This window comes from Nyctereutes procyonoides, unplaced genomic scaffold (genome assembly GCF_905146905.1).
Source record: "Nyctereutes procyonoides isolate TBG_1078 unplaced genomic scaffold, NYPRO_anot_genome, whole genome shotgun sequence".
Classification (NCBI taxonomy): Eukaryota; Metazoa; Chordata; class Mammalia; order Carnivora; family Canidae; genus Nyctereutes; species Nyctereutes procyonoides.
In genome coordinates, this window is record NW_026575051.1 from 20,454,045 (window position 1) to 20,481,381 (window position 27,337).

The 27,337-nt window shown below is 42.4% G+C and overlaps 2 protein-coding genes across 3 annotated transcripts in view; both read right to left on the bottom strand.

Moving 5' to 3' along the window:
• The window catches only part of CILK1 (ciliogenesis associated kinase 1), a 37,383-nt gene extending 30,927 nt beyond the window's left edge, over nt 1–6,456 (bottom strand). Inside the window, exons 1-2 of the mRNA XM_055330406.1 lie at nt 6,237–6,456; nt 2,461–2,515 (exon numbers count right to left, since the gene is read on the bottom strand). Coding sequence (XP_055186381.1) covers nt 2,461–2,515; nt 6,237–6,337 — 156 coding nt within the window. The 5' untranslated portion in view covers nt 6,338–6,456. The remainder of the gene's footprint in view (nt 1–2,460; nt 2,516–6,236) is intronic.
• LOC129512850 (uncharacterized) lies at nt 6,367–26,482 on the bottom strand. Of its 2 annotated transcripts, XM_055330407.1 has the most exons (3): nt 26,162–26,217; nt 25,516–25,652; nt 6,367–6,509 (listed from the first exon to the last, which is right to left on the bottom strand). In XM_055330407.1, the coding sequence occupies exon 3, from the start codon at nt 6,484–6,486 to the stop codon at nt 6,367–6,369; it is 120 nt and encodes a 39-aa protein (XP_055186382.1). In that variant the 5' UTR covers nt 6,487–6,509; nt 25,516–25,652; nt 26,162–26,217. The 2 variants fall into 2 exon arrangements, with proteins under 2 accessions (XP_055186382.1, XP_055186383.1); XM_055330408.1 differs by lacking the exon at nt 25,516–25,652 and having other exon boundaries at nt 26,162–26,482.
• Nucleotides 26,483–27,337: the final 855 nt, after the last annotated feature.

The following is a 27,337-nucleotide window of genomic DNA, read 5'->3' on the forward strand; positions in this document are numbered from 1 at the left end:
GAGCTGAGAAGCACAAATAGCAAATTAGACCCAGGTCAGCAGTCCAAATGGGGACTGTTTATCCCCACTTGGAGGAAGGTTCTTAGCGATTAAACAAAACTACAAAGTACTTCTCTTCAAGGGTACCCTGGGGCATGAGACACAGTCCTCGCCTATAAGAGGCAAATAGCCTAATAAGACAGGGCATGAATACAAAATCCACAGAACAGAATGAGGAGGATTTTATTAAGGTCAAGAGAATGGCAGCAACAAGGAACATTAGACATGTTTTCAAGAAGGAGTAATCAGCAAACTCTGAGTGGCCAATGAGTGTATCATTCACAATGTGATTTAAAGGAAGAGTGGCATCTAGATGAAGTCAGTGGGAGGGAATGGGTGTGTCAGGAGAGAAGTCCTTCTTAAGTATGGGTGCATGAGTGGAATGGCATGGTCTGTGCCTGAGAGATGAGAACTGTCCCAGTTTGTTTCCAAAGGAAGCTTATCCAGAAGACTTTGATGGGGGAAGTGGGCAGGGAAGACACTGTTTGGATGCCAGGTGTATATGCCATGGAAGCCCGACAAACATGGGTCTGAAACCAAGCTTTGTGGCTTAGAGTTGTATTTACCTCAAGCAAGTGGCTTGAGTCTCTGGGTGTCAGCTGTTTTCAGCAGCAAGTCCAAGATACTAACATCTTCCTCATGGGGTAGTTGTGAGGATGAAATAAGACAGTGCATGTGCTGCCTGGCTCATAGTAGTGTCTCAGTAAATTGTAGGTACTGTGAACAGCTGAATGTCGCGAGGATTATTCTGGGGGCAGCACAAAAGGTGGATGAAATGCAGAGGAAGTAAGGTCACACAAGCCACCTGCAGTTTCTGGGTGACTGGGTGAATGTTCATTAACAGAGAGAATATATGAGCACTGGGGGAGCACTGGCAGACATTCTAGAAAGTTCAGGCACTGATATCCACTAAGCAGGTAGATTTTTGGACCTAAAGTAGGTGTCAACAAATTTTTCTTAAAGGGACAAAGAATAAATATTTTAGACTTTCTAGGTCATATGGTCCCTGTCTCAACTACTCAACTTTGCCATCAAAGCGTGAAATCAGCCATAGGCAACACATAAACAAGTGAGCATGGCTGTGTTCCAACAAAATTGCACTTAAGCGGGATGTGGCCATTTGTTAACCCCTGATCTAATGCTTACGAAGGATAAAAGATTTGATGAGCCCACTGAAGTGAGGAAAGTAAGTGAAATTACTCGTTGGAGATTCAGAGCAAAGGAGAAAATCGCTAAGGGCAGAATGTGAGAAGTCATTGCTATTTAAAGGGAGAACTACAGAGCGTTTGGTGAAAGGCAAGAAAGCCACAGGTCAGTGGGGCAAAAAGCAGAGTCCCACAGCCATAGGAGGGGACAGCACCCAACATTGCAGGCAAGAAAATGCCTAAGAAAACAAACTGGACTTGGCAACTCGTGACTTTGAGTGCGTGGCTCCCATAGAGCTGCAGAGGCAGATGCCTGCTTCGGCCACATGGGAAATCAATGCAGGTGGGGGAGTGAGGGCTTGGGACAAGGTCTGCCAGGGTAGGCAAGGCAAGGGGTAGAAACTTCCACGGGAAGGGGGCTGGAACTCATCAGGGAGGGTGGCGGGCACATATATTTATTTATAGACTGAAGAGAAGGAGCCAGTAGAAAGGAAGAGCTTAAAGAAATGGGCAGGTTCAGAAGAGCCAAAAGGTGGGAGCAGCCCAAGTGTCCATCAATGGATGAATGGATCAACAAAACGTGGCATATACCTACAATTGAATAAGATTTCATCTTAAAAAGGATGGAAACTCTTGACACAGGCTATGATAGGAACCTTGAGGGCATGATGCAAAGTGATATAAGCCAGGCACAAAGAAGAAATACTGTATGATTCCACATATATGAAGTACCTGGAACAGTCCAATTCATAGACACAGAAAGTAGAATGGCAGTTGTTGAGGGTAGGGGTAGAGGGGTCACGGGGCGGGTGGTGGTGGTGGTGGTGGTTGTTGTTTTATGGGTACAGAGTTCCAGGTGTGTAAGATGAAGAGTGTTCTGGAGGTGGATGGAGGTGATGACCGTACAATACAAACATACTTAACACCACTGAATGGTGAATTTACAAATTCGTAATATGGTGAATTTTATATGTGTATTTCATCACACTTGGAAAGGGAAAGGGCATTAGTGGGAAATGCTTGAGACTGAAATAAATCTGTGGTTTAGTTAACAGTACTATACCAAAGTTTAAAAAAGTATATTCACTAATATAATAGCAGAGCAATCTTCTACTTTGAGCTATTAACTATATGATGTTGTCATTTGCCCCCTTTTGTGGGCATCAGTGTAACAATTCAAACAAAATGACTAACTCTATCAACCATATGTCTAAGCATGTATAAAGCTATTTTAATCAACTACATACAAATTATTCCCCAGTGTATTAATAAATACCTTAACCTCCCGAAGGTTCATGCATTCCTCCCAGGAATAAAACTTTCTTTTCATTCTAAAAGAGAACAAAGAAACAAATAGCATGCTTATTCCAAGTAACAGGCTAAACTTTCTTGTTTAAAATATTTCCATTCTGGAAAGGTGGAGGGTGGAACAATTCAAAACTTAACTAAAAAATTCAAAAAAACAAAGAAACCAAAAAAAAAAAAAAAAAAAAAAAACCAAAACCAAAAACAAATGTTTTTGCCCTGAAACTCTTGAATAGTGCTTAAAGTTGGTTTCAATTTCTACCAAACATTATACTACCCAAAACAACATTCATTTTAAAATTTGGCAGTGTGATCAAGTCTACATCGCAAAATTTTCCAGCAGAGGTGGTGCAGTACAGTGCAAGGAAACCTCCCCTGCTGTCTTGCTCTATCACTAACTGGCTAACCTTGCCTTGGAGGCAAATCCCTCAGGCTTTTTTTGATCTAGACTAGAGTTCTCCAACAGAACTTTCTGTATTGATGGTAATGCTCTGTGGTATCTAGTATGGTAGCCACTACACTACACATATATGGATATTGAGTATTTGGACTATGGCTAGCATAACATAGGAACTTAATTTTTTAATAAAATTTAAATTTAAATGTCATATGGTTATGTATTATCCTATTGGACAACACAGTTCTAGATCCTCCTGTATAGAGGTTGGCAAATTATGACCCACAGGCCAACCCTATCTCACTATCTTTCTGTGTAGCCCATGAGCTAAGAATGACATTTATATTATTAAATACCTGGGGAAAACAAAGAAGAGTAGGATCTTATGATGATGATAATTTTATGAAATTCAAGTTTCAGTTTCCATAAAGAGTTTTATTGGAATACAACCACACTCATTCATTTCTACATGGCCTATGGCTGCTTTTACACAACAGCAGAACTGAGTTATGACAGAGACCATATGGCCTACAAAGCTTGAAATATCTACTATGTGGCCAACCCTGGCCTACAGCCTGAGGGGAGAGAAAGAGAACTCGATGGGTGAACCAGAAATCCAAGTTTCTAGTTATATTGTTCATTGCACTGCAATCACATGGTCTCACCGGACTCTTCTATTAGCCCCAGGAAATAGATGGGACAAGGGAGGAAATGATGAAACTGAGAAATCAAAAGATTTTCCCCAAGGTCTCACTGCTGGCTAATAAGAGGCCAATATCCATTTCTCCACCTCACTCTCACACTCTGTCCCCAGTGTCACGTATCTGCAGGTAGAGTGACCAATTCCTTTGTGCATACCCAAATATTGTTTAGCCCTTCCTGTATGGCAGGGCCTTTGTCAGGCACTAGAGATACAACAATGAGAAGGGCATCCCTCGTGGAACTGACATCGCAGCAGGAAGGCAGGCAATTCATCATCACTTTCTGTGTTGAGTGCTGGGAAGGAATGGCATAGGGCATGGTGACAGCAGACACCAAAGTGACCTAATTTAGTCTGAGGTATCAGGGAGCACTCCTAGAATGAGGTGATGTTTCTATTAAGACCTGAAGGTTCCGCAGAATTTAGCCCATCAAGGCAGGTGGCAGGGAATATCATGTGAAGACTAGGGGCAGAAAGGTATCTGGTGAGTTCAAGAAGCCAAAAGGCCAAAGTGGTGGAAATGACATTGGTAGGGTGGTAGTGAGACATCAGACTGAAGAAAAGAGGGAACGGCCAAGTGATGTAGCAAGTTGAAGATCACGTTAAAAACTGGGGGCTTGGGCAGCCCTGGTGGCCCAGTAGTTTAGCACCGCCTTCAGCCCGGGGTGTGATCCTGGAGACCGGGGATCGAGTCCCATGTCGGGCTCCCTGCATGGGGCCTGCTTCTCCCTCTGCTTGTGTCTCTGCCTCTCCCTCTCTCTCTGTGTCTGTCATGAATAAATAAATAAAATCTTAGAAAAAAAACAACTGGGGGCTTGATCCTAAAATCGATAAGATATTGCAAGCTGTTATAGTTTGGGTTCCCCTGAAAGCAGAGCCTGAGGCAAGGACTTGGGTATGGGTAGTTTATTTGGGAGGTGATTCCAGGAAGCCAGGGCAAGGAGCAAGGAAACTAGGAACAGAGAGATGGGAAATCCATTAAAGGGCATGTTATTGATATGACACCAAGGTGTACAAGTGGGGCTCAGTCCTGGTCTGGGCTGTCTACAGACCTATGCGGAAGGTCCCCTGGTTGAGAGTCTCCCATGTGCATTTGCAAGGATGGGGGGGGTGCTAGTGGTGGGTACAGAACTGTAACTCACAGCACACTGAGGTCAAGTAGGACAGGCGATGAAGTGGGGCAGCAGGGACACAGTGTTTGGTGTAAAGGATTTTAGACAATCAGATTCATGTGTTTAAAGTGATCCCTTCAGATTAGAATGGAGAGGGGTGGAATGGAAGCCAAGGATCCTACAGAGGAAATTATTCTAGTGGTAAAGGTGGTAACAGATAACGGGCTGAATGGTAGGTTAGCAGGGAGAATACAGAGAAGTAGGTGGATCAGATAAATACATAGAAGTTGGAATCTACAGGTCTAGGTGGCCAATGCTGGGCATACAGAGGGAGGTCAGAAGGATGTGCAGGTTTTGAAGAGATGGTAGTGTCATTTATCAAGATAGGGAACGTGAGAGGAAAAATAGGCTTGGGGTAAGAGAGAGGGAATGGTGAATATAAGCTCAGTTTGGGATATAATAAATCTGAAGTGTCTGCAGGGCATCCAAATGGAGATGTTGAGAAAGTGACTGGATATAGGTGGTGTGTCAGGCAGGCCCTGAAATGGTCCCTGAAGATTCCCACCTCCTTGTATTCAGAGCCTGGTATAAGGCCTCTCCTTTAATGACTTGCTTCTAACCACTGGAACACAGCAATCTGAGAGGATATCCCTTCTGTATTAGTTTACAAAAGCAAAATGATGTGACTTCCACCTTGACAGAAGCCTCTCTCATTGCCTTCACGACCCCCCATCTTGAAGCAAGGTGCCATGTTGAGAGCTATTCTTTGGAGAGGCCCACATGACAAAGGACGGAGGACAATGTCTAGCTAACAGCCAGCAGGGAACTGAGGCCCTCAGTGTAACCACCCAGGAAGTACTGAATGCTACCCACAATCATGTGAATGAGCCTGGAGGTGGATCCTTTCCTAGCCCAGTCTCCAGATAAGACCTCAGCACTAGCCAACACCTTGATTATAGCCTCATGAGAGACCCTAATGTAAAGAACTCACCCAAACCCTGCCCAGACTCCTGACTCACAGAAACCATGAGGTAATAAATGGGTGTAGTTTAAAACCATGAACTCCTGGGGTAAATTATTAGGTAGCAAGAGGTAACTAATACACTCGGGTTGGACTCAGATTGTAAAGGGGAAGTAGAGTGGGGAGGTGAAGATAGTAGTCCCTAGACCACCACCTGTGTGAATGATCCAAATCAAGTCACTTAACTTCTCAGAGTGTCAGTTTCCTTTCCAATAAAATGTTTCTAAACCTTTTCATTACTACGTCACATTACGATATGACAGTTTGGAAGAGGACTAGTGTCATATGCAAATCTAAAGTAGGAATGTGTTTAAGACCTCTGACACGAACATTCCGGAGCCAACAATCATCTAGCCCACAGAAATCAATGTCTAAGACTTTCCTGTATGCCTCCTACCCACCCCCCGCCCCCACCTTTAGAAATTTTCAATAACGAGAAATGCAGAGGGTAGAGTGAAAACGATGTTGACATTGTGTCGTTGATGATGAATTGATGTGAGTGAAGAATAAAACTTACTTTTTAATGGCAATCAGTTCCCCAGACTCAATGCTTCGTCCCAGTAGGACGGAACCATAGGTTCCATCCCCAAGTTGCTTGATTGTTGTGTATCTATTCATGGTGTGCCCGCTCAGGCTGGACACTCATCTCAGGGCCGAGGCGGTGCAGTCCTGCAGAAGCAGCAGGCCTCCCCAGAGTGTAACCAGATTTTTCGATGGCAGCACCAGCACAAGGTATTCAATAGAACGTGACTATCTCCCAAATACATATTTTCAAAGATCAGTCTTCTGCCTGTAGAGAAAAATGAGAGACAAGAGTAACTGCTAATGTACATTTTGTGTATTTTTATTGTCTAAATCAAGGGTCAGCAAACAATAACCCTCCCAGGCCACCACCTGTTGTTGTGAATAAAGTTTTATTGGAACACAGTTATGGTCATTCATTTGCATAGTGTCTATAGCTGTTTTCATACTACAGGAGCAGAGTTTAGCAGTAGTTGTGACAAAGACTATATGGCTTACCTGGGTGGCTCAGTGGCTGAGTGTCTGCCTTTGGCTCAGGTTGTGAGACTATCCCTGGGGTCTTGGGATAGAGTCTCGCATTGGGCTCTCTGTGGGGAGCCTGCTTCTCCCTCAGCCTGTGTCTTTGCCTCTCTCTCTGTGTCTCTCATGAATGAATAAATAAAATCTTTAACAAACAAACAAACCTAAAAAATTTATCATCTGGACCTTTATGGAAAAAGTTTCCCAATCTCTGGCCTAAATAATGCTCTTTTTAATTTTCTTAAGATGAAAGATACCATTCTTGGAAAGTGAACTTGTCACTGACTCAGAAATGAATCAGTTGCAATTCAATGCTTTTCTGCTGACCAGCCACTGTGGGCAAACACTGCATGAAAACTATGGTTGACAAAAATTGCAGAGCTACAAAAATCTGTACTAAATATACTGTGTTCTGTGTATTTCTGCTACAATTTACAATGTAACAAAGCCAAGAAATGTTAAAATTAAAGTTCTCCTGATACAGAATTTACACGTGATCCATGAACTATTTGTGGCTAGGCATCAACAGTATTATTTTTACTACTTGACATACAGAAGCTAAACAAAGAACAACTAATTTCTTAAGGTCTGTATATAGGGTGTGCCCTTTTTAAAGTCATTTAGCTGTCTTTTCTTTAATAACAAATCATTGGCTTTTGCAATTTATAGAACTGAGTCATTCAGTCTGTCTATAATAAAGAAAATATAGCAATAACTTAAGTGATTGCAATGCTTAATATAAATATAAATATTTATATTTATATATAAAATATAAATGCTAAAATAAAAGTAAAGTTTTTTTTGTTTTTGTTTTAACGTAAGCTCTATGTCAACTGTGGAGCTTGAACTCATGACCCCGACATCAAGAACTGTTGCATACAATATCAACTGAGCCAGCCAGGCACCCTGAGCAAACAACAGCTGATAAAATAATTATCTGAAAAATCAAAAGATCAGAAAACACTGATTAGAAGTATGTGATGTTCTGCATCTAAATCCAGTTTACGCACCTTGTCCTTCCAGAAGAATTCCAAACAATAAATGAAGAAGGAAAGAAGGAAATAAAGAATTCACTATTAGGCAAATACCACAATAAGATTTGTTGCAGACAAGAGTCACTGATGAATGCAAATATTAGTGGATGAATGGTTGAGGAGAAACAAAGTATTTACATAGTTTATTGTTCATTTTTTTCAAAGATCTTATTAGAGTCTCAGGACGGGGATGATGGTGGTGGAGAAACAAGGTATTTACATAGTTTATTGTCCATTTTTTTCAAAGATCTTAGAGTCTCAGGATGGGGATGATGGTGGTGGTGGTGGATCCCCAGATATGTTCTAGGGGATGACGGTGGATTGGCCAGATATGTACTAGCGAATATGCACTAAGATATTTCAAGTCAGCTTAGGTTTCATGGACAGGATGTGGGAGAGGTTCAAGGGAAAGTCCCCTAGCTTCCAGCAGGGTCCATTCCATCTGGGTAAGGGAGGGCATAAGTAAAGTCTTCACAAAAGACGGAGCTTGAGAAAACAAGAAAAGCTATTTTGTAAGGTTAAGGCATTCTAGCTGTCCAAGCAGCAGAAACAAAGGCATCAATTCAGGAGGGAGGGGTAAGGTGGGAGCTTGGAACAGAAGAGAGAGAACCCCAGAGTTTTGTTTGTGGAGGGCCTCAGATGCCACTTCGAAAAACATAGGCTTCAACTTGATCCTGTACCAAAGGAGACAAAGTGCTGCAAAGGACATCATTGGGCTAATGGAAAGGACTGAAAGACAGGTGGTAGATTAGGTAAAAGTATTGCATCTGTATTAAATTTACTGAAGTTGATATCTGTCCTGTGGTTCTGTAAGAGCAGTCTTATTTTTAGAAAATACACCCTGAAGGATGTATAAGTCAAGGACCATGATGTATGCAATTTGTTCTCCAGGGGGTACAGTTAAAATATTGTGTGCATGGGAGGGAATGATGTGAGGGTAGAGAGAGGGAACAAATGGGGTTAAATGTTAACAATAGGTAAATTTGGGTAAAGGTATATGGGTATTCTTTGGACTGTTCTTCCAAGTTTTCTATATGTTTCTAACATAAATTATTCTATATTAGAAGTTTAAAAAGTTATCAAAATGGTAAAGGAAGAGAATCTTTAAAAAGATATATATCTTAAACATTTTATTTCAGCTTAAGACATAAAAGTGTAGATTTATTCGATAAAACCTAACATTAGAACATACATCATGGCTGTGTCTCAACACAACACAGAAAGAGTACTTGAACCACAACATAAGCAATTTTTAACTCTGGGTTTATTTTCCTCTTTTTCTTCTTTTTCATATCTATCTCTACCTATTTTTGATATGACCTAAATGATTTCTACATCATTCATGATTTCATTTTCTAACAAATTAAAATTCCCAAACCATTGTTGTATGTCATCTTCCTAAAAATCACTGGTACCTTCCCTGATTTGTCAAATAGCAGCTAATAAATGACATGCTTTATTTAAAAAAAAAAAAAACAACAAAAAGGAGGCTTTCACCTAGAGGCAGTGGGAAGTTAATTTTTTTTTAACTTGAGAATAACACGATTAGATTTGCATTTTGTAATCTAGTTAATTAGAATATTTTTCTTAATGTCCAACTAAAACTTGCCTGTTTTAATTTAAGCTAATTTCTTCATGCTTCGTTTTTTGGTAGATATAAAGAAAGTACCCCACAAAATTGTGTGTATACATGAAATTAGTAATCAAATGTGTGTCTCTCAGCCTTCTCCCGCATTAATTATGCAGCCTTTCCTCATAAGACCTTTTTCCACTCCTTTAATTATCTTTGGCTTTCATCTCTGAATCCTCACACATTTCTCCATTCCCTTGATGAGCTGTGGTGACCAACCTTAATAATGATGTGCATTCCAGTAGCATGTGAGCTCTCCCTTACCTTTTTTTTTTTTTTGCAATGGCATTATATTACTGATTCATATCTATAAATTATCAATCACAGAAACCTTTCTTTGGTAGTTTTGTCTCACTACTTCCTCATCCAATTAAATTGTATAATTGGGACAATGTTTCTAGATTCTCATTGAGAAAGCCATTTGTGAAAGAATTAAGAACTTTAGTGAAGTCAAGATAGAATGAGTCATTCATTTAACATATAGTCATCCTAATAGCTTATTGCAGTTTGTCAAATTATCATAGAATGAAGTTTGATTACTCTAGAAACATTTGACTCTCACCATGCCATGATAGCAGCTTTTTAATCTTATGTTATTTCAGGTAATTACATAATGATTGTACAATAGATCAAATTGGTGTCTCTTCAGGCACTGGTGTCAGGTTGACAGTGCAGAATTTTATTGCACCTTTACTAAGATGCTAAGCATTATGCAAGGCTTTTGCGGCACACAATGAATAAGATAAGTGTCCTATAAATAACTCACAACTGATGTGATCATGAAAAATGTAGGAAGTACTATGAGACTATAGTAGAAAGAGCAACCAACTCTTCAGTGGAGGGAGGGATCTGAGAGAAGAGAAGAGAGGAGGTAGTACTAAAGTAGTAAATGAACAGGGTTTTATTAAGCAGAAAAGGAAGAGAAAGGAATTATAGATGGAGGAAACTGCGCAAAAAGGTTGGTGGTACAGACCTTGGTGTGTTCATGAGAGGGCAAAAGTCCAGTGGTTGCATCCATGGCTGAACCCTAGAATAGCCTTTTAACAAATCCTATTGCCCAGACCCCACCTCTAAGGGTCAGGTGAGGGGTGGGGAATGAGTTTCAGTAGTTAAGAAAGCTCTGCAGGTGATTCTAATGTGTAACCAGACTGCGAAGTATGGGCCTAGGGCATAAAGACTATGGAGAGAAGTAAGGAAATGGCGGGAAATGCCTAGAAACTCAGGGTGGGGGTGGGCCCATATGTGAAGAAATATATTCATCATGCAGGAGTTTTTGTCCTTACCCTGGAGAGGGGAGTTCTCCAGTATTTTGAAGCAGGGTAACAACATGAGGAAGATACCTTTGGAGACCACATAGATGTTAGGATGGAGAGACTACAGGCAGAGAAACTAGTTTGGAGGGTTTGCTGTAGTCCATATGATACATGTTGAAGGCCCGTACAAGAGACCTAGCCTACATGACTCTCAGATACAGGAGACACATGTTTGGAATAGGGAATGTATGCATATATGTTACTTGGACAAGGTGTAGAGATGATGGGTTCTGCTTCCTGAGGTGTAGGATTTGAGGAATGTACAAAACCTCTCATTGCAGATGCTCAGTAGACAGCTACAAGTAGTTTTAGGGTTGTTTAATTTTCTCCAAAGATAATACATTATTGGAGCTCTTATGAAGAGCTCAGCATTCAGACAAGGTTGATCTGCACGACTCTGATCATTTCAACTTTGGACGACAAACTTCAAGAGAGACATTAAAGAACATAATAAAGGGCCTAAATAAAAGCACCAGAAGAGTAGCTGAAAGAATATTTGAAGTAAAAGAGACTTGGGGAACCATGCTCATTGTTTCAAGTGTATAAGGGAAAAGGATTAGTTACACTGTTTCTGGATCCAGAGAACAGGACCATGACCACTGTCTGAGCTTTCTGGTCTCTGGTCAATTATTTCCCATATCAAAAAAATTGCAGTGGCATTATTCAAATTAGCATTACACAAGAAGCATCAGTCCACCCACAGTCAATCCTGGGCATATCCCAGCAGGAAGCAGTTAAATACATTTGAGATCGGTATTTTCAGTTGTTCACCACTTTTGTGGTGGCTCAAATATGATGACTCATGTCATAATCTGAAACTGAACAAAAACCTCACTGCTACTCTGGGAAAACAATAGGGCAATGGACAATGCTGTAGAAAAAAGAAGGGAGAGGCAGTAGATGCCACTGCGGATCTACCCAATAGCAATGCTGCCCTTCTTGCTTAATTTTCAAAACACTATTTATATTCAGGATCCAACATAATCAGGGTTGGCAGCCACCTACCACAGCCCTAGGGCATGAACTGTGATCACTCTAAGCCAAGCTAAGCTATTCCACCTCCCACTAAAATTTGTTTAGGAATGGGGCTATGGCTCTTACTCGTAAGATGGAAAGGATGGTGAGCTGGTAGGAGAAAGAGAAAGGCTTCTAAGAGGGAATCTCCTGCTTGATAAAGACAGCTGACAAAGAGGTTGCCCTGTGTTTCTGCTTTAAATAAACAGTTGCATAAAACTCACATGTAGGTGTGAGATAGCCTTCTAGTGACTATGAGAAATCAACTCTAAAGAGGAGAATCCTGTCTGCTAAGAATGGATAAAAACAAAGAAAGAGGCTGAGTCTGTGATGATACCACTGGGCTGCTGCATGATCTCTGAAAATATCAGCCTTAGATTTCTCATTATAGGACCTAATTAAAAATCTTTATTGCTGAAGCCAATGTTAGATGTTCCATCAAGTACAGCTGAAAGCATTCTGGATACAGTATACTAAGGCTACTCTGACTTAAGAGACTAAAATTCAAAATTCTATCTATACAGGAGGTAATAGGTCAATTAAACCATTAACTGATTGAACTTCTGTAGCTAGCATGGTTTTGAAAACTGAAAGAGGAATAGAGTTGGAGACAAATTAGAAGAAGTAATTCTGTTAGCCTAAGGTAAATTTTCTATCCACCAGGATCTGCTTCCATTTTGCAAGAACAAATGACTACAAATCTTGGGGTGAAATAGGATGAGTGTCCAAAAATGGTCCTGGGTGTCACTCAGGGTTGCCTGGACAACTAGCCAGCTGGGACTGGGCTTCCTTCTTTTCCCCAGTATTTATCCAAACCCAACTTCTCTTAGGCCTTGTAGGTCCCTCCATGGTAGGCAGATGGTTTTCTCAGACAAGTCCTCTCTGTAGGTGGCACCTAAACCCAGATTCTGCAAATCCTCTGATAATGGCCCAACAGATAAGACTGTTCTGACACCCACGAGGGACCCAGTCTGTATGCTACTGATAGTGAAACTTACCACACGGAACAAGGTAGCCTCAGTTAAAAAGGCAACCAAGGAAATCATAGAACTCTCAGTCCGAGTTTTAACAGGAAAGAAGTTTCAGCATACTATTGACTATTTGTGCTGTACATTCTTTGATGCTGGAGAGACATCTATATCTATGGAGTCAGTTCTTTAAAAAAGGTAGACAAACATCAAATGTGTAAAATGCATATGTGAAATAAAAAGTTGGCTATTGCAGTGTATTTTATTAACTTGGCACTTTGGAATGCTCATTTAGAACAAAAGCCATTAAACTATGTTTTTAACTGTAGCTAACTCAAGTCTCAACTCAGTATAAAAATAAATCACAGCCATGTCATTCTGGTTCCTCTCAAGCCCATCATGTTGGCTCCTTTCCACAACATTGTGTCTATATGTCATTCTATTGAGACCTCAGCATATAAGTAGAAGACAGTTTCTACTTTTGGATTCCTTACGATTGGTAAAAATTTTACAACTTTTTACAATTTGGTAAAAAGGGCAAAGTATGGTCTTTCCCATGGTTGTGAGGTTTACCCACATTTATGTTGCACAATACAGAAATATGTGAAATATAAATATATTTTTAAGATTTTATTTATTTATTCATGAGAGGCAAACAGAGAGAGGCAGAGACATAAGCAGAGGGAGAAGCAGGCTCCCTGTGGGGAGCCTGATGCGGGACTCGATCTTACAACCCTGGGATCTCGACCTGAGCCAAAGGCAGGTGCTCAACCACTAAGCCATCCATGTGTCCCTGAAATATATATTTTTATAGAAATATGCAAATATTTAGGGGCATCTGGGTGGCAAAGTCAGTTGAGCGTTGGACTCTTGGTTTTGGCTTAGGTTATAATCTAAGGGTTCTGAGATTGAGCCCTGTGTTGGGCTCTATACTCAGCACAGAGTCTGCTTAAAATTCTCTCTCCCTCTCCCCTTCTTTCCCACTCCTTCTCTTTCTCTCTCTCTCAAATAAATATTTAAATCTTTTTTAAAAAAAGTATACAAATATTTATTTCAGATACAGGAATAAGTACGCTCAAAAAATTAAAGTAGAACAACATATTACACAAGTGAAAAATTATGCACACAGCACTATGCTTAGTTCTGAGTAACAAGATCCAAAGAGCTGAGGGAGGTGGATCTGGCCTCTAGGCCTTTCCCTCCTAGCTAGGGAGGTGGAATATACACAATGACTAGGAGACATGGTACCTGGGGTTGGTTCCTGGGAGGGGTGGAGAACACAAGGATGCTACAGGTGTACAAATAAGAAATCATTTTGTGAACCACTGGCTAATTTCTCTTACTGAGGACATGCCATTTATCCATACACTAACAAAAACCAATCTTTGAAAAAAATATAAAAAGTTTTCCTTACCAGCTCTATTAGTTTCCCACAACTGCTGTGACAAACTACCATATACCTGGTGGCTTAAAGCAATAGAAATTTATTCTCTTACAATTCTGGAGGTCAGAGTCTGAAATCAGTACTGGGTTTCTCAGTGGGCTAAGATCAAGGTGTAGGCACTTCCTTCAGAGGCCCTAAGGGGGAATCTCTTCCTTGTCTCTTCCAGCTTCTGGTAGCCACTGCATCCCTTGGCCCTGGCCCAGTCTCTGCCTCTATGGTTCCACAGCCTTCTCTTCTGAGTGGTGTCAAACCTTCCTCTCCTTCTCTCTATAAGAACTTAAATTTCCATTTAAGGCCTACCCAGATTATCAAGAGTACCTCAAATTCCTTAATTTAACCACAGCTGCAGTCTCTTTTGCCATACGTGGTAAACATTCAGAGGTCCAGGGACCTGATACCTTTGGGGATATTATTTAGCCTATTACTCCCCAACATAAGACCTAAAGCCTTTCACACAATCATCTGAATCATTGAGCAATGCTTTTCATTCATTTAAAGTTGAGTGTTTTAGGAATGGAATCAGAAGTCTGTGCTTACTTACCCAATGAACAAGGGCATTCCTCTTTGAAGTACAGAGAAGATTTCTAATTTTGGACAGTGGGCAAGACTTCACAATTCTGACTGAAATCCCTGAATATATGACATTAGCATATGGAGAGTCCATACTGTGTAGACCAGGGGTTGCAAACCAGCAGCCTGAGAACTGAATTCAGAGGTATGCTTTGAGTCTATATTTAAAAATAGTATCTCTCATATAAAAATGAGATCTAGGGCTTCTCTGGAAAAACTGAAGAGCTAATAACAGGATCTCCTTAGCTTTCCATGGTAATAACTAGAGAAACATCACCATCCTTTTAGAATGAGCAAGGGTCCCCATGCTCATCACAATCCCCATCCTGCCTGTTGTCCCTAAACGGTTACCACAATGGTTGCTAATATTTTTAGTTGTCATTTATTTTTGTACCTTTGCATCACTGGTTTCACTGGAAGAAAAATATTTCTCTGTTTCTATACCTCTACCAAAAGTGACAAAGTAAAAGCCTGAAAACTGCTCATGTTTGAAGAAAAACTGGAGAATAATGTTTTTTTTTTTTTTAAAGAGAAGAACATTCCTTTACTGTTTCACAAGCACATATCCAGCTTCTCTGAGTCTTTTACATTTCTTCCTCTGCCTCTGCCAGCATTTGAATTCACAGCTCCAGGTACAGACCTCCTGAGAAGGGAATGGAATACAGCAGCCCATCCTTTAACTTGGGAATTAGCTAACTTGCTGATGGGCAGTATTCTAAATACTGCTCTGACTCTAAGAATTAACTTGGATAAAGCACTCACTAGAATTAATCCACACTTAGCCTCCTAATACATCAAATAAACCAAAAGGATAGTAATGATAATAATTTAAATACTTGATAGGTGTACAGTACTATCATAAGCGCTTTGCATATATTAACCCATTCAATTCTCAACATTCTACCAGTAGGCACTACTATTACCCCTATTTTACAGATAAGGAAACTGAGGTACAAGCAACTTGCCCTTAGTACTACTGTGCTCACCAGCTCCCCTCTCGCCAATTTTCTAGATAAGGAAACTGAGACACAGTGACTTGCCCAAGGTTATATAACTAATAAGTTATAGAACTAAGATAGGAACCCAGGCCGACTGCACCAAACTCAAAAGAAAGGTTGCAAAAGATCCAAAGATCATGAAATCTTTTGAGGATCTGAGAATGAGAGGAATTTAGAAGCACTCTGTAGCTCAAAGTCCAAATATGGAAACCAGTGATGTGGCCATGCTCTAGTTGGCCTCATTCTGCAATCAAACATCAGGGAACCCAGCAAGGGACCTCACCAGCATTGACTGTCTACAATGGACGCAAAGTGAATGCAGAGAAAGAGGGACTGGGTCCCAGTTTCAGCTCATAAGCACTGTCACATAGACTGAGCTCACAGGCTTGTTGACTGCTTTTAAATAGCAAATGATGTAGTGATGTTTCAGTGCCTTTACCTGTCCTGGAGAACAATCACCATCTCCTTGATTTTAGTGTTTTTTTTAAATAAATTTTTATTTATTTATGATAGTCACACACAGAGAGAGAGAGAGAGAGAGAGAGAGGCAGAGACACAGGCAGAGGGAGAAGCAGGCTCCATGCACCGGGAGCCCGACGTGGGATTTGATCCCTGGTCTCCAGGATCGCGCCCTGGGTCAAAGGCAGGTGCCAAACCGCTGCGCCACCCAGGGATCCCCGATTTTAGTGTTTTTTTAAAGAAAAAGTTTTTATTTATTATTTTTTGAATTTATTTAAATTTTTTAAATAATTTGTTCTAATAAATTTCTGTTTTTTTTATTTTTATTTATTTATGATAGTCACACACACACACACACACACACACACACACACAGAGGCAGAGACATAGGCAGAGGGAGAAGCAGGCTCCATGCACCGGTAGCCCGACGTGGGATTCGATCCTGGGTCTCCAGGATCGCGCCCTGAGCCAAAGGCAGGCGCCAAACCGCTGCGCCACCCAGGGATCCCAAGTAATTTGTTCTAAACATGGGACTTGAACTCAAGACATCAAGATCAAGAGTCAGTTGCTCTACTAACTGTACCAGCCAGGACCCCTGCTTTTTGGGTTTTTAACACTGGTATCAGGAGCTGGCCTCTGCCTTAATCATGAGACCCACCCGGGATAGGAAACCCTGACCACCCATGCTCATACCACTTGGTCAAAGTCACTGTTGTTGGGATCATTTAGTGTTCTTTTAATTTATATATATATATTTATATATCTAAATTAAATTTATATATAAATATATATATATTTAATTTAGTGTTCTTTTAATTTATATATATATATATTATATATATATTTTATTTTTTTAAGATTTTATTTATTTATTTGAAGAGAGAGAGCACACAAGCGGGGCGGGGGCAGGGAGCAGACGTAAAGGGAGAGGGAGAAGCAGGCTTCCGGCTGAGCAGGGAGCCCAATGCAGGGCTTGATCCCAGGATCCTGAGATCATGACCTGAGCCAAAGGCAAATGCTCAACTGACTGGGCCACCCAGGCACCCATGTAGTGCTCTTTCTAAAGACACTCTTTTTAATTCAAACAGAATTAATTTTTCTGTGACTGTCACATATTGTAGATCACCCAAAACCGTTATTCTGGCAAAAGCTGAGATGCTCTTGATACATCCATTTTTTGCAACACATCTAGTCTTTCGATGAACACTAAACAGAAGTCTTTTCTCCCACAACGCTACTTGATACATATGCAATATGTTCTGGGTCCAATTTCTTGATTTTCCTTTACAGAATACAAAGCACAGTATATAGAGAGAATGGGATATAAAATATACATCATTTGTAAGGCAACAGTTTGATCATTTAAATCACTATTCTGAGTATTTGCTCAATCTAGTCCAGATCACATGGGTAGGACCACAGGCACCAACCCCTGTGACTCAGAGTACCTTTCAGTCCTTAGGTTTACTTTCCATGAAATTGGGACATTGGATTTGACGAACTAAGGTGGTTTCCTGCTCTAATGATGTGTGATTCCATGACTCCATGTCAGGACTCAAGTTAGTCTGTTAGTCTTGTCTAAGAAAAAAACCAGACCAACGCTTCCAGTTTTGCCATCATGCACAAAAGCTAGCAAAGGGAAGGTTGTAGCCCAGAGGGACCCCGTATGCTATACGACATCTCTCTTTTAGAGTGGGACAGTACCCTACTGACACAGCCAGGCCCCCAAATCAGAATCTACGTCTTACCTTCCCTCTTAGCCCAACTCAAACATCACCTCAAGAGCCTTTCATTCCAACCTGTAACAACGAACCCAGCTAATGGCTCTTTCCTAAGCAACCACAGAACTCTGTCCCCACCTCACGGCCAGCCCTTCCCTCTGCATTAGTGGGGACACTCACCACACTTCCTTCATCTCTGTGTCCTCACACCTCACATTCTATTTGCACACAGTAGGCATTCATTGTTCGAATGGTCAAAATTTGAATTTTAGCCTTTGCTATCTATTTCCGGTACCACCCTTGGTACAGGATCTCCAAACACAGTGCCGTTTCTTCATGTGCAAAATCATGATAATCAATTTGTTTGACCTGACCACAAATGCTCTGAAATTCTAAGATGAAAGAATAGTAGATGCCATAGAAAGGCTAATGCAGGCTGGCTGCCAGGGGCCCTCCCACCACAACACTGGAATTCCTGTGTCTCAGGGAATCACAGAAAGGCCCCCTTTCTGTTATCAGATCAGGCCTTAGGCCTTCGGGCAAGGCCATATTCAATGAACACGGAAATACAGCTCTATTTTGCTTTCAGTCTTTGAAACAAATGTCATGGTTTCTCTGGCTAGGTGACATGAGGAAAACCTTCCTGCGATCCGCCCCAAATCCCTCCCTTCGGCTTCAATCCCCAGTGGAGGCAAACAACATCTGCTCATGGCCAGCAGCTCATACTGGGTATACCCTGCTCATTCACAGCCTGGAAAACAGGCTGGAGGCAGGGGACAATGGTAGTCCATTCTTCATTTTGAAACTTGGATGGTTATGGAATAAATGTCACAATCACTAATTTTTTAAGAGAAGAGGCAGAAAATTGTGCACAAACTTGGTCTTGTCTGGGAACTGCGGTTCACTGGCTCTGCTAAATTCAGACCCTTCTGAGCAGCTTTTCTTGCTCAGCCTTAATCGTTTTAACACTGAAACTCACCTGTCCTCATAGGAAAGCTGAATTATGTGCAAAATCATCAAATGGCCCTTCTATGGCACTTCAGAGTTCCACTTTATTTTATCCTGCAGGTAATTACACATCGGATTCTAGGTTCTAATGTGTCATAATTTCACAAGAGTTAAGCTAATACTGTTAATTTACTTCAAAAGGGTTCTAAAAATAGTACATCTGTGTTTATATTTTTCTCTCTGGGGCCTACTCTTTCTGCTCATATTCATTTCAGCAAAAATGCTTCTAAGTACTCTGCCTCTTGGATTAGTGCTCCTTTCTGCACTGGGGACAGCAGCTAGAAGGCCAAAAGAACTTTCTGTATGTGGAATTTGCTTTGCTTTTACCTCAGCAAAGGAGTGCATTAAAGATGCCTTTGGCTCTTGCATCAACTGGAGGGAGTGGAAAAGAAAATGAGCTAGCTGGTGGACCTCTGCTATTCCCCAGAAACTGTTCCATGGCTCTCCCTCCTCCTCCTCCCTAAATCTCACTTCTGAGCAAAAGGACTCCTTCTGCACCAGGGTCATTAATACCATGAGAAGGATCCACGGCTTCTTATTGCTTCACCTACAGTACCAAAAGGGCACTCCTGTCCAGAGCCAAAAAAAGTCTTCAGTCACTTGTAGATTATTTCTAAATGAGGGCACATCACTAGCAGTGGCTCAGGCAGACCGTAAAGCACTAAAGTTAGTGTGAAATGCTGAAGAGCTAGAGGAACAATACCTTTACCCTTGACTCATGTGAAAAACTATGGATGAGCTGTGGGCACAGTTCCCCCAAGCTTAACAATATTGCTGTCAAGGGATGCCTGCGTGGCTCAGTGGTTCAGCGTCTGCCTTTGGCTCAGGGTGTGATCCCAGGGTCCCGGGATGGAGTCCTGCATCGGGACTCTGCGTGGAGCCTGCTTCTCCCTCTGCCTGTGTCTGTGCCTCTCTCTCTCTCTCTTTGTCATGAATAAATAAGTAAATTAGTTAATAAATAAATAAATAAATCTATCTATCTTTAAAAACAAAACAAAACAAAACAAAACAAAACACAATGACGGCTGTGGAGGGTGGCAGCAGTCAGAGCCCAGCTGCCTGCCTGATTGCCACCTCATGATTGAAGTGGGGGGGGCAGGGTTGGGTGAGGTGAAGATGGGGAGAGTGAACGAGAACATATATGAGAACATGTATCTCTAGTGCTGTGCAACTATGACAGCACCTTTAACCCAGGAGCTGATCTCACTCAACGGAAGGTGCTTCACTGTTACCGCAACAAACAAATCAGTAAGACATACCAAAGAGGTAAAGGCTTAATATAAAAATAAAATAGGGCAGGGGTCAGCAAGCGTTTTCTGTGCAAGGCTAGTAACTACTTTAGGCTTTGAGGGCTATGTCTCTGCACAACCACTCAACTCCACCAACGTAGCACCAAAGCAATCATAGAACGTAAATAAACGGGCTGTGTCCCCATAAAGACTATTTAAAAAAGCAGGGAGCAGGTAAATTATGCCTACAAAGCACACTGTCTACCCCTGAAACAGGAAATCTGCACATTAACAAACATTTTAGCACTCTCTATGTAAGCCTCATGTACCCTGGGCTTATAGGGTTAGATAAACTGTGCTTTTCCCAAGAATATAAATGCCTTGAGGGCACAATTTTTATTCAGTTTTTAACTGTATTCCCAGCACCGAGACAGAGATCAGGCATGCAGTTGACACAAATCAAAATAGTTGCTCACAATAGACATTTGTTGAAAAAATAAATTAATGAATGAGCACATTATGTGTCTGTAAAGGATAATTTTGACTATTGGTGATTTTTCTGTACCATCAACCCCATTCCCACTGCCATTCCATCCCCTTGTGCCTCCCTTCTTTGCAAAACTGGACAATTATATAGGGACCTGGGCAAAAAAATTATGAATCCTTCTAAAAATTTTTTAAAAAGTTTTATTTATTTATTCATGAGAGATACACACACACACAGAGAGAGAGGCAGAGACACAGGCAGAGGGAAAAGCAGGCTCCCTGCAGGGAGCCCGATGTGGGACTCCATCCTGGGACTCCAGGATCACACCCTGAGCCGAAGGCAGACGCTCAACCGCTGAGCCACCCAGGCATTCCTCCTTCTATAAATTTTTACACAAATTTATGCTTTTTTTTTTTTAACACTTGCCTTTTAATAGCTAGGGTAACATGCAGGAATATATATCTTTTTTCTCACTCAGTTTTATCTAAGTTAAATCAATCTTTAATAAATTTACTTGCAGAGCAAAGGCAGTGTACAAGAGGCCAAAGGCATTAATTATTATCTTCTGGGAACTACAGGTTCATGCAGATAGTAACTTTTGTGATATGGTCAAATATATAGTTGGACGTTACAACATAATACTTTACCCTTGGCTCTGGGACATTATCTTTCATAGTAACCACAAGGGCAGTCACATGTTATCAGTACTTTATCACAGGTCATATTACAACTACAGAAAGGTAAAATATGACTCGCATTGATCTTGTCTCAGAAATATGGGGGCTCACAAGTTCTTGGTCATCACTGCACATTTATCAAGTGGCTGCCAACAGCCCTGGCCATGGTGGAAAAAGTACCAAAGGAAATGTGAGGCACTATTGTGGCCCTTCCATTTTAAAAAACTGAGTTAAGACAACAAACCTAAAACTCCAGAAAAATTTAAAGTATGATAATAAATAACCCAGTATTAATCCCTATAGATTGAATGCTAAGCTTGACAGGACCTAAATTCAACATGGATATAGCATCAGACTTTAGACTACAGAATTTGATTTTTTTTTTTCTATAAAGGACCTTAATGATGATCCAATACCTTCACTTTACTGATGTGATCTAGAGACCCAATTAATACAAATAGAATCTTTCTTATCTTCAGAGTAGCATATTTTTTAATGTGTGAATGTAAGAAGTGTTCTAGTAGTCTTTTAAAAGTATTTATAAGGGCACCTGGGTGGCTCAGTGGTTGCATGTCTGCCTTCGGCTCAGGGCGTGATCCTGGGATGGAGTGCTGCATCAGGATCCCCATAGGGAGCCTGCTTCTCCCTCTACCTATGTCTCTGTCTCTCTTTGTGTCTCTTCTGAATAAATAAGTAAATAAAAATATTTTAAAAATAAAAGCATTTATATACTTTTGTAGAAAGTATATAAATGTATTAATTAATCCTGAACCACATATTTAAAAGAAGAGGGGCAGATGATGTGTTTCTTCAAACTCTGAGACAACTTCACCCATCCACACATACAGGGCTTGATCTCACCTGCACAGGTGAGCCCGACCACAAACACTCTTTTCTATGAAGGTTTCGACTTTCAAAGCACAGTGAGTCAGTGCCTGACTCACTAGTGCAAGGACACTTGTTTCCTTGCAAGGAAATAAGGAATGGAAGCTTTCCACTTCCATTGCCATCACAATCCAATACTGGATAGAGTATTTCCCTGGGATCGGCTGAACAGCAGTATTTTCCTAACAAACATCACACAGCACCTCACTAGGTACAGAGGGGTTAAGCGTGAATGTCCACATCAACTTTCCTTACCATCTTGCAAAGACCTGTGCTGCTGCTTTTACTTCTCTGGCTGCAAGTGAAGACATCTCTGATTTCTTCAAGCCATAACACTCAACACTGTAATGCAATTTGCCCCACAAAATGACTTGCTTTACCAAATTGCTTTTATGAGGTAATTATCCAGAACATAAATGTATTGATAAGAATAGGAGAACTGTTTCAGGGTAAGCACAGTCACAACCTAGGATATGGTTGCATCATAACCCCCAATGTGTGTGTGTGTGTGTGTGTGTGTGTGTGTGTGTAAGCTGTCCGGCGTACACCTCTGCACATGCTCCCAGCCAACCACATCAGCCACAAGTACTGAGGTCGGCTGAGAGGAAAGTTCTAGTCCTCCAGTTGTTGTATACCCCTCTAGGACACTGGTTGGCAAGGACCGCCAGTGAGAAGATTTATGGTTTAAGAGAGCCCTACTCACAGGCTGATAGATCAACACACACAGAAAGGTCACTGTACCCAGAATTCTGACAAGAAAGCACCGGGCAAGAAGTCCTGCCATAAATACACTCACACATACCACATGAACAGAAAAATAGAAGGGCTAGGTACCACTCCAACTCAGCAAGATCCTGCAAAATGAAATGAAGGAGCTTTCTGCAAGAGAAGCAATGAGAGAAAACACACACACACACACACACACACACACACACACACACACACACACACACATCTAGAAGGCAGTAGTATTCCTGGCAAGGTTCAGCTGGAAAAACAGCAACAGATCTCAGAAGCAGAGCTGTAGCCAGGAATAAGCTCAGCTTAAGCCATGTTCAGTAAGGCCAGGATAACACTCCTGGAGGATTCAAGGACGGGCTGCCCTCTCCTCTGGGCCTCCAAGCTGAGCCATGACCTGTAGTCTACCACAAGTCACTCAACAAATACCAAATTCTCCTAAATGTTCCGGCCCTTTGAGTCACTGCGGAGAGATGAGGGGATTTCAGTCAGGCGGATGTCAGGCACTGCTGAGGCAATATAGACCATCTTCACACCACCAACCACATGCTGAGGATGCATTTCCCCTCCTTTCAAATGGTAGGAGAATCCCACAAGGCCACAGGAGTAATAAGTGGAGTCAGGCCCTGACCTCAATGCTGATTCCAAAGCCCAAGACGTCACATTACTACGCATAAACTATGGCTTCTGTCCTAAAGAGGCTTAAAATAATCTAAACCAATTAGAGATCAATACAGCCAATATAATGAAGGATTACAAACAAGTATCTTAAGATTTTAAAGAGAAGAGAGGGGAGCCTGGTTGGTTCAGTCCGGGGAGATGTGGGAGTCTTGATCTCAGGGTCATCAGATCAAGCTCCATGTTGGGTGTAGAGATTACTTAAAAAAAAAAAAAGAAGAAGAAGAGAAGAGAAATAAGTAGCTAGAGAAGACATTAGGGAAGAAGGAGGGTGTGAGCTCCTTCTCAGAGGATGGGTAAGATTTGCCCAGGGAGAGTAGGGAGGAGGGTGGGAGTTTCTAGGGGAGCAATCTGAGCAGTGACACTGCAGTGGGAATGAAGCCATCCCCCTTAACAGGACAGCAAGACCAAACTGCATAAAGCATGGAGATGTAAACTGAGCTGAAAATAGGATTTAGATAGGAGGGGTGAGGCCTGATTATGAAGGCCTTGAAAAATCAGGCAAATTATTTTAGACTTGTGACAGCAAATGGAGAGGAACTGAAGGTTGCAAGGCAAGGAAAGAGTTGAGGAAGTGATAGTTTAAAAAAATTAGATGGACAACAAAGGCTGAAGAGACCGGAAAGAGGAGCATCTCATTCATTCATTCATTCATTCATTCATTCAGCAAACAGACACTGAGGGCTTATTAAAAAAGCCAGGCTTGGGTGGCCAGTAAGAGGCTGCTCCAGTCTGCAGGAGAGGAAGGGTGAGGTTCTGGATGGAGGCAGGGATCTGTACAAATCACATTTCAAAGGTCTTGATGACTCACTGATATAAAGGATGGAGGAAATAAAGGAAAGAAATGGTTACAGATAATTCCAAAGGTTCAAGATTGACATGATTTCCACCTTTACTAGAAACCTCAAAAAGCGCTGCGAATAAAACAATGAAAATACAAAGAACTTTTATGATGTTGACCAGAAAAGAAAACCCCGCAAAAACCTGTTCTATATCCTGCCAGCTCATTTACACATAGTCTGTAGGTAAGAAACTTCAGTGAGAAAAACCACTTGTGTGTGACTAAATGCTGCGTTCCCTTGACAAGAAGCACAGACCTCTGCCTCCTCAGACAGGCTCCATCAACCCTCCACTATATCCCTCCATCATCTAAACTAAACCGATCTCATTAAGAAACCTGGCTGCTCACTCCTGCCCAGCTAACAGCTTTGACTTTGGAGAAGGGGCAAGCCAAAGTGGACAGGGTGGGAAACAGAAAGTTGGCAGGGTCGGTGTAGGGTGCTGGACCTTAGAGAAGAGGCAATGGTACAGGATATCATTTTAAGTAGAGAACCCCAGCACTGGTCTCATTTCTACACCCACTTCCAGGACAATCCCTGGTCCTCAGATAGGCAGGAAGGCCTTAAAGATTCCTTACCAAATTGAAAAAAAAAAAGAAAAAGAACGAAAGAAAGAGAGAGAGAGAAGGATTCTTTACCAAATTGCAGCACTTTATCCAGAAGTGATTTCATATGTGCATATCTATGCATACATTTACTCCTAGTACGGCTGGTATATGGTCAAGCAGAAATTCTTCTTAATAATTTACATGCTATGACACAAATTTCAAGCTCATTTTAATGTCACGTTCAGCAACAGTACAATTCATTATTGAGGCACATCCCGAAAGCCTACTCACTGGAAAATGCAAGAAATGAAAAGTGTAGCCATCAAACTTCTATTGCTACAAAGAGTGCTCTGGGCAAAAAACAAACAAACAAACAAACAAAAAACCCAAAAACAAAATAACAAAACCACACAAGAATGCAAGTCCCAATACCTTGGAGAAATCTAGTCTTGCATGCACAATTCAAGGCAGTATTCTCTCAGCATAGCCCAGCTTTGGCAAAAGCAGACCTTTACCTGATTATAAGTAGAAGTGAGTACTTTTTTCTCTGCGGAATGATGCCTCCCACTACTTTTATGTTTAAAAGTAAGACCTCTCAATGGTAGTGTCCAAGTCAGATTTGAACAGGCACATTACAAAAGAAACGGTTGCTCTGGGGGTAAAAAAAAAAAAGAAAGAAAGAAAGAAAGAAAGAAAGAAAAAAAAGAAACCCTTTAACATCCGTCTCATTACATCTACTCAGGTCCAGAAGAAATCAGAGCAGAAAAACAAAAAACAAAAAACTGAAAAATGGTTGCACATACGTGTGTGCGGATTCCTGCTAAGACCCCATATGGGACGGCCACAGGCCTAGTCAGGGAAATTCTAGGAATTTGGAAGGGGCTTCCACCTGGGCGGGGGGCTGCGCCGCCCGCAGCACCGGAACGCAAACAGCCCCCAAGCCCTCCAGACCCCCAGCCATCCGGAGTTTCCATGCCGGGAGGGCGAGAGCCACACGACGGCGGAGAGAAACTACAGCCCAGCAGCGTCTCCGTCTCCTCCCGGCCCCGGGCGGGGGCCCCGGGCGGGGGCCCCGGGCGGCGGTGCCTCGGCAGCTGCAGCTCTCCGCGCCCCGTGACAGGTCGCCCCGCACAAGCCCCTTGCCTCCCGGGCCCCACTTACCCGCGCCGCGGACGCAGGCGGGGGCCCGCCCCTGCGGTGAGCGCGGCTCCTGGGCGGCGGGGGCGCAGCGGCCCGCAGGGCACCCGGGGAGGGGGGCGACCGCCGCTAGGACCGGCCGCGCGGTCCGTGCGGGGACGCCCGGGCGCTCCGGAGGGTCGCACGGGCCGCGCGGCGCATGGTGGAGCAGCAGGAACCCGGCCGCTCTCCAGCCTCCGGCAGAAAAACAAACAAAAGGCAGGGAGGCTGCTAGCGGGGACGACCGGGCGCTTTCCCTGGGAAAAGTTACCCTGCAGCTCCCCTCGCTGGCCCTGCGCGTCCCTGCACCGCGTCCAGGCCGCCGCGGCCGACCGAGCCCGGGGAGCCGCGCCCCCGCCGACCACCCCGGCGCCCCGCCCCGCGCCCCGCCCCCGCCCCCGCCCCCGCCCCGCGCCCCGCCCCGCCCCACGCACGCCTTTTCTGCAGGTCGGCTGCATCCCGCCCGCATCGGGACGCAGAATGGGAGGCCGCGCGCACAGGTTCTGAGGACGTTTCATTACAGGTTGATGCTCATGGTGAAAAATCTTCTCCCCCGGCTTAAAAAAAACGTAACCCGGGGATGCACCTTGTGAATGAGATCAATGCCCCTGAAACGTTACGCTCCAACCTGGGGTAAGACGGCAGATGGTGTTGGATTTTCCCGCAATAAAATACAGATAGATACATTTATATCTATATATATTTTACTTTTGATGAGAACGCAAGGGATTGCCTGGGAGGATTCACTGGAACTTGAAGAGTTTTATAGGTAGCAACTTCAGTTTGAAAGACTGGATTGTCACCCAGGTGGGAAGCCGACTAGATAGTATCTAATGCAACAATTGTCCTCTGTGCGTAACAAGTTATATGCAATCTAATACTTGCACTGGTGTGTTAAACACACTCACTTGTGTCATAAATTATGTTGTAGACAGTACCTTAAATCATTCATATAAAGACGGTCCTGAAGTGACTTGAAAAAAAAAAAAAACTGCTTCAAGCCTCCCCCCCCCACCCCCGCATTTAAATTTAAACGATTGCCCCAAGACTTTATATCTTTCAGAACTAGTTTAATGCCCATAGCAGAGGGGGCAACTTTACTTGGAGGCATCGGAATCATTTGGGGGCTTATGAAAACAGATTGCTGGGCCTTTTTCCCAG